At 35.7% G+C, this 10,662-nt stretch overlaps 3 protein-coding genes across 3 annotated transcripts; 1 reads left to right on the plus strand and 2 right to left on the minus strand.

Moving 5' to 3' along the window:
* The first annotated feature begins 189 nt into the window (after window positions 1-189).
* EMB3108 (DEA(D/H)-box RNA helicase family protein) lies at window positions 190-4,101 on the plus strand. Its single transcript, XM_022052769.2, has 8 exons — window positions 190-648; window positions 1,073-1,360; window positions 1,554-1,667; window positions 1,758-2,200; window positions 2,676-3,003; window positions 3,307-3,459; window positions 3,703-3,754; window positions 3,904-4,101. The coding sequence occupies exons 1-8, from the start codon at window positions 316-318 to the stop codon at window positions 3,951-3,953; spliced, it is 1,761 nt and encodes a 586-aa protein (XP_021908461.1). The 5' UTR covers window positions 190-315; the 3' UTR covers window positions 3,954-4,101.
* A 729-nt stretch (window positions 4,102-4,830) lies between these two features.
* On the minus strand, window positions 4,831-6,402 carry LOC110822906 (UDP-glycosyltransferase 74B1-like). Its single transcript, XM_022053140.2, has 2 exons — window positions 5,712-6,402; window positions 4,831-5,636 (listed from the first exon to the last, which is right to left on the minus strand). The coding sequence occupies exons 1-2, from the start codon at window positions 6,357-6,359 to the stop codon at window positions 4,896-4,898; spliced, it is 1,389 nt and encodes a 462-aa protein (XP_021908832.2). The 5' UTR covers window positions 6,360-6,402; the 3' UTR covers window positions 4,831-4,895.
* Window positions 6,403-7,727: 1,325 nt separating this feature from the next.
* On the minus strand, window positions 7,728-9,359 carry LOC110822718 (UDP-glycosyltransferase 74B1-like). Its single transcript, XM_022052890.2, has 2 exons — window positions 8,715-9,359; window positions 7,728-8,601 (listed from the first exon to the last, which is right to left on the minus strand). Exons 1-2 carry the CDS (start codon window positions 9,357-9,359, stop codon window positions 7,885-7,887), a joined length of 1,362 nt encoding a protein of 453 aa, XP_021908582.1. The 3' UTR covers window positions 7,728-7,884.
* Between the last annotated feature and the right edge of the window lie 1,303 nt (window positions 9,360-10,662).

Raw genomic sequence — 10,662 nt, forward strand, 5'->3', positions numbered from 1 at the left:
CCACTCTTTGGTACAACGACCTATTAAATGTCAAATGTGTCACTTTAGTTAACGTTGACTACGAACAAGTCAATGGAGTTTGACCGCATATGCCATATGTCAATTCGTTATAGGCTATTGTCCGAAGAGTAGATGGACTGTAGTATTGGATAGTACGTCACCGTTTTGTAACAAACGGTGGAAAAAATTGAGTCTTCTCGCTGCTTAAACCCTAAACCTCTATCTTCTCTATTGCAACTTTTGCAGCACAAGCTCAGTTATTTGAACATTTCATCATATTATTGAAAGGAAACATCCATCTCGAAATAAAAGCTAATGATTTTGCATCATTCTGCGTCGATTCTCCATTTTTACGGACTATCAGTATCATCGACACCTAAGCTCTCATCCTATTTTAAGCGCTCACTTTCAGTTCTTTCTAATTGTTCACCGTCCTCGTCTCCTAGATTTCGCTTTTTATGGCTCAATCAACCAAATGGGAAATGGATTCGGGGTTTCGTTACTAGTGCTGCTACTGTTGCAGCAGATGGAAAAGGAGGGGACACATTCTTCGCTGACGACACTGTTTCCTGGCGGTCTCTCGGTTTATCCGATAAAGTTTCCCGGGCTCTGTACAATTCTGGATTTGATCGACCATCTCTGGTTCAGGTGCTTTTGTTTCTAGCACTTTAGTGATTTTATGCATATTCTGCGACAGAAAATGGAGCATTTTCTTTGTTTATCTGAGATTTTCTTCTATTTAGTTTTCTTAATCATTTGGCATACTTTGTTTATCTGAGAATGATCAGTTATTTTCTTGATGTGTTTTTGCTTTTTCAAAAAATGGAAAGAAAAAGAGGAATCGAAAGGTCTAAAATTTAAGTTGATTTCTAATTGGAAATCATGGATGAGGGAGAATCTCGAAAAGAAACAGTATACTTGCATACTAATCATTGATCAGAAGCCCCACTCATCTCCACAAGAACTTCACTACTACAAGACTCCTGAAGTGAACCAAGCACTGGTTACTCCTTTTTTTCCGTCATATCAGCTTCTGGTTATTCTTATTTCATTTCTGATAATTTTGTTTCAGGCTGCTTGCATTCCATCCATACTTTCGGGGAAGGACGTGGTGATTGCAGCAGAAACTGGTAGTGGTAAAACACATGGCTACCTAGCTCCTGTAATTGATAAACTATGCTGCGCACTTAATGATTCAGGGAAAACTGATAATAATCAAGGATCGAATTCTCCCCATAGGCTTTCCCTTGTACTTTGCCCAAATGTGTTGCTCTGTGAACAAGTAGTCCAAATGGCTAATCGTCTCCTGGGTGATGATGGGGAACCACTTCTGAGAGTTACAAGTGTCTGTGGACGACAGGTACTGGTTCTCTGATTTGTCTAATTAATATTGTATGCATATCTTCGTGGAATGACTACTGTACATTTTGTTGAATGGGTTTCTTGCAGTTTGTCAGATGCAATTTGTAGGCACTGTACAACATTGTTTATTATGTCTTTTCTCATGTTAGCTTGTATCCAGAGCCCTTACATATTAGAAGCTTTGACTGCAGGGTTGGCCAGTTAATAAACCAGATATTATTGTATCCACCCCAGCTGCTCTTCTGAACAATATGGACTCTAAAAAACAGCGTCGCTTGGATTTTATTAGGGCTGTGAAATATGTAGTATGTACTTTTTCTTTGTCAAATAATTCATTTTTCCTTTGTGAGAAATTAACAAGTCTATAGTTGACTCGTCTTTAAAATAACTTGCAGGTCTTTGATGAAGCAGATATGCTTCTCTGTGGGAGCTTCCAGAATCAAGTTATTCGTCTGCTACACATGCTCCGTTTTGATGAAAAGCTATTGTCTCAAACGAATAGATCTAGGCTTGAAGATTCAACACAATTAAATTCCGATTCTCCTTCACATTCTGATTTAGACAATGAAGAAGACCTTCAAGATGATACCATCTCTGAAGGAGAGGAAATTTCTGATATTGACGCTAATGTTGACTCAACAATTGAAATCGAAACTGTCTCAGATAAAAGAAGAGACTGGAGGAGAGTGAGAAAGATTTATGAACGCAGTAAACAATACATTTTTGTTGCAGCCACCCTTCCTGTTAATGGAAAGAAGACTTCTGGGGCAGTTCTGAAACATATGTTTCCAGATGCAAATTGGGTTAGTGGAACCTATCTACATTGTCATAATCCCAGGTTACGTCCATTTATTCCCTTTTCATCTTGTTCTTTGGTAAATTTTATTATTTGTCTTTAAAGAAAAATCTTGTGTAGTAAATTTAACTGCCTTCAGGCTGATAATTTGCTTTATTAAGCTCATAAATCATCTTGGCAGCATCTTGTGTTATCTAAAATATGTGTTACTGATATCGAATTGATTTGACATCATAAAGACACCAAACAAGAATAATGTGCTTTAACTACCATAGCAGGTGAAGAGTTTGAAACTTTAGGACATGGTGGAACTTGTTTTCCCAATTCAAGCAGGTCCTAGGCTACATGTAGTCTTACCAAGAAATTGCTGTTGGTTTTGGTGCTCTTTAAACTTATCAATGTAGGATGGATCAAATTTGTCTTACATATGCATGGCTTTATACATGGTGCTGTACACATTTTCTCCCTCATTCTGAGAGATCTGTATTAGGTTAATTTAGTTTTTCTTGCATTTCAGGTTAAAGCAGAGGTGGATTGAAGTCACAGTTGACAGCCAGGTGGATGCACTCATAGAGGCTGTGAACCAGCATTTTGGACCTGGAGGGTTGGATCATGGCACTGATATAACTAGAACCATGGTGTTTGCTAACACTGTTGAGGCTGTTGAAGCTGTGGCTAATATATTGCAGAGAGCTGGGATTGAATGTTACAGATACCACAAAGATCAGTCATTGGAGGAGCGTGCTAGAACCTTAGCTGATTTCAAACAGAAAGGTGGAGTTCTGGTGTGCACCGATGCCGCTGCACGTGGTGTTGACATCCCTAATGTTTCACATGTTATTCAGGTGCTTTTTCTTTTTCCACATCAGCCTGGTATCTTGCCTCTTTTATTGGATGCATTTGTCAAATAAATGAAAATCCAACTGATGCTATTGCTTTGAAAAATGAAAAGATGGATTCATGCATTTGACATAAAATTTGCCACTACAGTTGCTGAAAGAGTGAGAACAGGTCACGAGATTATCTATGTGGTATATTGTGAACAAACATTTTCAAATATGATTAATTTAATGCAGAAAATTACTTTCAGGAATGTTGAATTCAGACTTCTAACTCCTACTGCCTAATTGCAATGTTTTCTTCTATAGGCCGACTTTGCAACTTCTGCTGTGGATTTCTTGCATAGGGTGGGTCGCACAGCTCGAGCTGGCCAATATGGACTTATCACTAGCTTGTACACACATTCTAATAGGGATCTAGTTGATGCAATTCATCAGGCTGCAAAACTGGGTCAACCTATGGTAATTCTTGGGATCTTTCAGTGTTATGTTGCAGAAATAATTTTGTTGTTTTGTCCTCTCTCCTCCAAACACTATAACATTTGGTTGGATGATTGGTGCTGCAAAATCTTTTAGCAAGTTATTATTCTGAAAGATGATTGGTCATGCATATTAGTCACAAAAAATTCCAAATACATCCCATACACTTCCAGTTTGCACCTTTTGCAGTTATAATTGGAATTAATAATTTGTTTATGGTTACAGGAAACAGCATTTAGTAGGAAAAGAAGCTTCCGAAATAAGCTTAAGAAGAGAGGTGAGAGCTTTGTTTGCCCTGCCAAATAATTTACTTTTACTGATCTAAATCCTCACAAGGCAGTAAGACAGGATCAAATGTGGCAAGTTAAAAAATTTGTTACTATTCTGATTGCTTGTCATTGAACATACTTATATATAATTATGCAGGTTCCGGCAAACTCAAGGATGCATCAAATGTTGAATTGACAATGGCGTAAGAGTGTTAGTATCTTGTCTGTCTTTTAGATTATCGCAATTTTTGTACGTAACTTAGTTGTACTTAATTCTTTATATCACATGGATTCTTCAGTTCATGCATTTTGTTGTGTAAAAGTTTTAAGTATATAAAATCTATTGATTAGTTTATTTTTTTCTATCAATAAATCGAAAGGGATAGCTCCTGTATATTCACTGTGTAAATTTGTCGCGTACAACAACAGTGGTGGTCGAAAATGTAAGTAATGGTGGTTCAGTGTCGGTTCCATCATGTTTAGTGTTATATGTTTGAACATAAACTAAATGTCTGGATGTTTATCCTGTGTTACACACCCTTAATAATTTTAACACTTAATTACGTAAGTTTTACGTTCTAATTAATTTAAAAAATTTGTATACAGTTATCATTTATTAAAAATAAAATTCTATTCATGTTTGAAGAATTTAAATAGATAATAATATATTTAGTTAATTAACAATTAATTTTTTATATTTAGATTTTTGAATAAAAAAGTTTTTAATTAATGGATGATTAAAATAATTAAATTGTTATTTTAAATAATGAAATAAAATTATTTCTAAAACTTGTAGAATTAACATCTATCAATTCTTAGTATTACTTTTATATATATGTATTAATGTTTGTTGAAAAATGAATGATAATAAAACTATAACATAAATTTAAAAAGAAAATTATTTTTAAACTCAATACTCTTTTCTAAAATTAAAAAATAATTGTAAAATATTATGTTAAAATTTTTATCCAGCTTACTGTATTTTTCATGTGTCCATGCCAGTGTTAATGGTCAAAAGAAAATTTAAAAAAATAATAATAATTTATATTTTTGAAAATAAAATTTATATATTTTAAAAATAAAATAAAATTTAAACTCACCCAGAGTGAAAGTATTATTAATAACCCATAGAAGGATGGTTGACATTTATTAAACCTTTCCATTCCCACGAGAAATCGTAAAATGATCAACAAATTCCTTAATGCTCATGTCGGAACTGCCTCCTTCACTACTTACTTCCTTAGCCAACTCGCTCCATTTCTTAGCATTCTGCTTAATCTCCTGGCTTCTCTCCCCTTGTACCAAGTCCTTCAAACATCTCACAATCTCTTCTCTCCTCACAACTCCCTCTGGATCCTCCTTCGCCCACACCCCTACCTTCCATACCTCCTCTATAAACTTGGCATCACAAAACTGGTCCGTCCATTGCGGCACACCCACCATGGGTACGCCCAAGCTAAGCCCTTCCAGAGTTGAGTTCCACCCACAGTGCGTCACGAAGCATCCCACTGCTTCATGAGCCAGCACCTCTAGTTGGTTGCACCATGGCACGATTAGACCCTCCTCCTTGCTTGACTCCAGGAACCCATCAGGCAATTTGGTTTTCTCTGTGTCTCGTACTACCCACAGGAAATTCAGCCTGCTCTCCTTCAACCCCTCCGCTATCTCTTCCATCTGCTTCTCCGACATTGCTCCCATGCTTCCAAAAGACACAAATGCTACTGACTCAGCTTCCTTTGTTTCTAGCCATTCCATACATTCTTTACTTAATGGCTTCCATAGACTCGACCCGTATCCTTTGTCTCCTTCGATCCCCCCATCTAGATACGCCAACGGGATCATCGGCCCGATCAACTTCGCTGAAAAAACCTTTGGTGTTTCTCTTCCCCCCTTTTCGACATTGGAAACTATTAGCAGTTATTTTGGAAAAGTTTCAGATTAAAGATCAGTATTCTGAATTCTTACCTCGGCTTCTTCTAATCCCTTAAAGCCGTTCACGAACGAACAGCAGGCCTTGTCAATGTTGGAAAACTGACTCATAAGCAGAGATAAATATGCAGGGTAAGCATGCAGATGGCGGGTGACAAACGTCGGCAAGTCATTGTAATTCAAGGGATGCAAGCCAGGGAGGAACAAAGGTGTATCTTCGGGCTTTATTGGGAGCTTAACTATGCCGCGTTGTACAGCACATAAGGCGGAGCAGACGGTGAGGGAGTTGGTGAAGAAGCAGGCTCCATATACGCCATGTTTCTCGGCCACATCAAGCCCCCACGGCAAAAATGAATCGTAGACGATGCAATTAACAGGGGAGTCTGAGTCGTGGTATTTGTGGATGATTTCAGAGAGAGTTCTGGAGCCATTGATCTTGAAAGACTCGATATAGAGCTCGGCATTTCCGGCTTGACGACTTCCGCTTTCGTCGAAGCCGTCGGAGATGGTTTCGACGGCAACGGTTGGGGCGAAAATGGCCTTGACTGTGTAGGGAGTGGTGGCTAGAGTGGCCTTGAGGCCTGTAGCAGCCAGACGCTTCGCGAATTGGAGGATAGGGTTCAGGTGGCCTTGGGCTGGATATGGCATCAGTACCACATGGCCCCTGCACTTCTTCTCCTCCATTGATGTATGCTCTGGCCTCTGGTAGCTAGTGGTGTGATCGAGGGGATGTCGTCTCTTTTATTATTGGAGTTGGTGGTTTGGTTTGTCCTTTATGAATTTTAAAATTATTTTTTTAAAATGGAATCGTATGTTATTCAGTGAAGTTTGGAAGTAAATTAAAATCAGAAAACAGATAAAAGAGCACTTGAACCAGCCAATTAATCCAGATATTCTAATTAAGATAATAAAATTTAATTATTGATAATAAAACGTATATTTTTTATTTTAAATTTTTATTTATATCACTTTGATTTGATTATTGTAATTATTAAAAATATATTTTTAATTTTTTAATTTTAAAATTTTAAAATTTTATTTTTGTTATTTTTTTATTAATCTACAATCAAAAATAACGAAAAAAAATCGAAACTCGTCAAACCGATTTGATTTATTAAATTCATTGTACTTTTAAACTCGACCTAATTTCGAGTTGAATGTTCAAATTTATAAATTATAATTACAAGCTAAATTCAAATTTTATGAACTTATTTGATAATATTTTTTGTGTCAAATTGTCGTCAACTTCACACGGAGATTTCAACAATATCGTTTCTTGGAAAACACAATTTACAATAATTTTCTTTATCCATTTGTCGTTATAATTATCGATGTGATTATTGACAATTAAAATTAATTTAAATATAATAAGTTAAAATTAATTATTTTTACGTTTCATGTAAAAACAATTAGATGTGCAGGTAAATTTATTCAAATATTGTGTGACTTTAGAACCAAAAAAAAAAAAAGAAGTGGAAAAATTTAACTTTGTTTTATCAATTCTATCACGTTTGGGTTAGGTACACCTAACTCTTATATAATATATACTCGTGCCTTCTTCATGTTTCATTTTGATTGCTTAAAAACTTTATAATATATACTTTTTTTTTTCTTTTAGTAGAAGTTATTATTATTATTATTATTATTATTTTTTACTATAAATTATCGACATTGTTGTCAATCGATATTTTATTTATGAAAATTTTAAAAAAATTAAAATAAACATGTGGTGGTTATAATTTACATAAAGTATTTTAAATATAGAGTCAATTTTATTATTTTAAATATAACTTATTTTTAATAAAAAAATAAACTAAATAGCGAGATAAGTAATTTCCTTTTCGTTTGGATGACGTCAGTTTACTCCATATCATTGGGCTTGGGCCCACTTACCTGAAGAAAGAAAAGGGAAAAGGGGAAAGGGAAAAGGAAATGTCCAAGTTAGTGTAGCCCATTGAGTATCTTTATATCTGAGGGTATAATTATCGTTTCTCTCAAATTTTTAGGGTTTTACGAGTTCCAAAATGGCTCAGCAAAACTGAACAAGAAACAAGAATTCAGGTTCTAAATTCTCATTCCTGAACTGTACTTTCTGTTTTATTTAATTCCTGATAATGTATGAATTTTTATTGAATTTTAAAAACTAAACAAAGAGATCCTAAACTCATTTTCATTTTCCATGTTCATGCTTTTCTTTGCTTTGTTTCCATCACTGTTCTAGGAGTTGCAGAAACTCATTAATAAACTTATCAGAGCTCCCTCCTTGGCTCACAGCTTTAATGGCCAACTCCCTCCACTTAACTGCATTTTTCTTGATTTCATCGCTTCTCTCCCCTTCCATCACTTCCTTCAAGCACCTCATCACTTCTTCTTTCTTCACAACTCCATCATCCTCCTTCCCCCATACCCCTACTCCCCATATCTCCTCCACAAATTTAGCATTAGTTATCTGGTCACTCCACTGCGGCATACCCACCATTGGCACACCTAAGCACACCCCTTCCAGCGTCGAGTTCCACCCACAATGCGTCACGAAACACCCGATCGCTGGGTGCGCTAGAATCTCCAGCTGGTTGCACCACGACACTATTAGACCCTGTTCTTTTGTCGATTCCATGAACCCATCTGGCAACTTGGCTCGTTCAGATTCTCTGACAACCCAGAGGAAACGAAAGCCAATGGCTTTTAAGCCCCATGCTATCTCCTCCATCTGTTTTTGTGTCAATGACACCATGCTTCCGAATGAGACATACGCGACAGATCCAGGCTGTTTCTTGTCTACCCATTCTTTGCATTCTTCACTCAGCGGCTTCCAGAGACTAGACCCGTATACGGTGTCTCCTATGATTCTGCCGTCTAAGTAAGCTGATGGGACCATTGGACCTATCAACTTCGCTGGCCAGAGATCTGATATGCCCTTTGCCTCCTATCTCACACACACACACACATACATATAGCTCATGATAATCGGCGGTAAATAATGTATGTACGTGTGTGTGTGTGTGTGGTGTATATATGCATGTGGCAAAATAATTATACCTCGCGTTCTAATTCCTCAAAGCTGTTTACAAATATGCAATCCGCCTCGGTCAAATTGCTAAACTGATTCCTTTTCATGGCCAAGTACGCAGTGTCACTTTCCGGACTCGTGAGAAAAGTTGGCAAGTCACACAAATTTAAGGAACGTTGGCCACGAAGCAACAATGGCGTGTCTTCAAGCTTTACCGGCAGTTTAATCAGCCCGTAATGTATATGACAGTAAATAGAACAAACTGTAACAGAGTTGGTGAAGAAAGCGGCGCCATATATGCCATGTTGTTTGGCCACGTCAAGTGCCCAAGGAAAAAAAGAATCGTAGACGATGCAGCAAACTGGATCGTTTGTGTCTTGGAATTTCTTGACGAGCTCAGACAGGGTTCTGGACCCATTTGCCTTGAATGAGTTGAGGAAGGCCTCCACATTCCCGGATTGTGCATAGCCGCCTTGGTCGAACCCATCGGAGATTGGTTCGACCCCGACGTTGGCTGCACAAATGGAGTCGACAGTGTAATGGGTGGTGGCTAGGGTGACTTTCAAGCCCTTATGGGCTAAGCATTTGGCAAATTGAAGAAGAGGGTTAAGGTGGCCTTGCGATGGATATGGCAGCACTATTACATGGCGATTTTCCTTCTTTCTCTCCTCCATTTCTCTAATTCTCTTGCTCGATCTGTTTAATTTCTGATTGTTTGAATTTTGTGATTTCACTTCGTTTATTCTTATAATTGATCAACGTTGGTTGAGAGTAGCTAGCTTGTACGCGTTAAAGAAGTAATGTAATTAATATATACTAGCAAATTTGTAGATTCAATCTTTTTTCCCATAATTAGAAAGTTTTATCCAAGTTGGTAGATTTGAGAGTAACTTTCTTGCCTTCTTTTGAATTTTATGCTGCCAATGAAATTTGATTTGCAGTAATTTATTCTAATGGTAGGTTGTGATTTATTTTCAAGCTTTTATTGCTTGTAGATTTTGATTGTAAATTCTTTTAATGGATGTACATATACATATGCATATGTATATAGTGATTAGTTATCTAAATACGTTTGATCATGTGGTTAAGTAATTCTACGTTAGTACTGATTATTTATCTGTCAATGCGTGTTAGGTGACTTTTGGGTACATAAAAATCTTGGAAACTCATTAAAAGTTGTATAATAAATTAGCGTATGCATGATCACAAATATATATATACGTGTACGAGTGATGTCATAGAATGCGGTAATCCTAGATCGTCACATGTGTGATGAAATGAAAGGAAAATGTATAAATACATTATTTAATTATAATTAATTTAATTTTACCTTTTTTATTTTATTTTGTTATGAAAATATTTGCATTTTATAAATTTATCTTAAATAATTGGACGTATGATAATGTCACTTGATAACGCTGAAACCATAACCCTAATATGAGATTGTCAATTTTTTCAATAATTAATTTAAAAAATTAAGTTTCTAATAACATAAAATTAATATTAGTTCATAAAATTAGTAATAAGAGTACTCCTTTGAATAGCGTTTCTTAATTCAATTATTGTTTCTTTGGAATCACCTTCTATTATGAATTTTCGAAAACCCAAAATTCTTTTAGCAATTATCAAAACGAATTTTACCATCAAATATTTATGAAAACATTTTTCTAACAAAATCCCAAGCTTTAACATGATCAATGAAAAACTTAATAAAGAAACAAAATTAGAGGAACTCAAGAGAAAGATCAATCTTCATACCCACTCTGCTGTAAAAATATAAACTTATAGTCATCTAATACCCGAAGACAGTAGAAAGCTTTCACACAGATTTTTTTATTAAAAAAAAAATTAGACATTAGGAAAATTCACTATACTTGCTTTCAATATAAATATAATAAAATTATTCAAAAAAATATAGTATTCAATATATTTACAAAAAATAAAAATAAATACTCAGATTTTTATTTAAAAAATTAA

The sequence above is a fragment of the Carica papaya genome, chromosome 8 (genome assembly GCF_054855325.1).
Source record: "Carica papaya isolate Zhongbai chromosome 8, ASM5485532v1, whole genome shotgun sequence".
Classification (NCBI taxonomy): domain Eukaryota; kingdom Viridiplantae; phylum Streptophyta; class Magnoliopsida; order Brassicales; family Caricaceae; genus Carica; species Carica papaya.

Coding starts and splice junctions, on each gene's coding strand:
- LOC110822906 (XM_022053140.2), bottom strand. CDS start 6,359: ATGGAGGAGAAGAAGTGCAGGGGCCATGTGGTACTGATGCCATATCCA. Junction 5,637..5,711: donor AGGGATTAGAAGAAGCCGAG/GTAAGAATTCAG, acceptor AATGTCGAAAAG/GGGGGAAGAGAAACACCAAA.
- EMB3108 (XM_022052769.2), top strand. CDS start 316: ATGATTTTGCATCATTCTGCGTCGATTCTCCATTTTTACGGACTATCA. Junction 2,201..2,675: donor CTACATTGTCATAATCCCAG/GTTACGTCCATT, acceptor CTTGCATTTCAG/GTTAAAGCAGAGGTGGATTG. Junction 3,460..3,702: donor CAAAACTGGGTCAACCTATG/GTAATTCTTGGG, acceptor TTATGGTTACAG/GAAACAGCATTTAGTAGGAA.
- LOC110822718 (XM_022052890.2), bottom strand. CDS start 9,359: ATGGAGGAGAGAAAGAAGGAAAATCGCCATGTAATAGTGCTGCCATAT. Junction 8,602..8,714: donor TTGAGGAATTAGAACGCGAG/GTATAATTATTT, acceptor TGTGTGAGATAG/GAGGCAAAGGGCATATCAGA.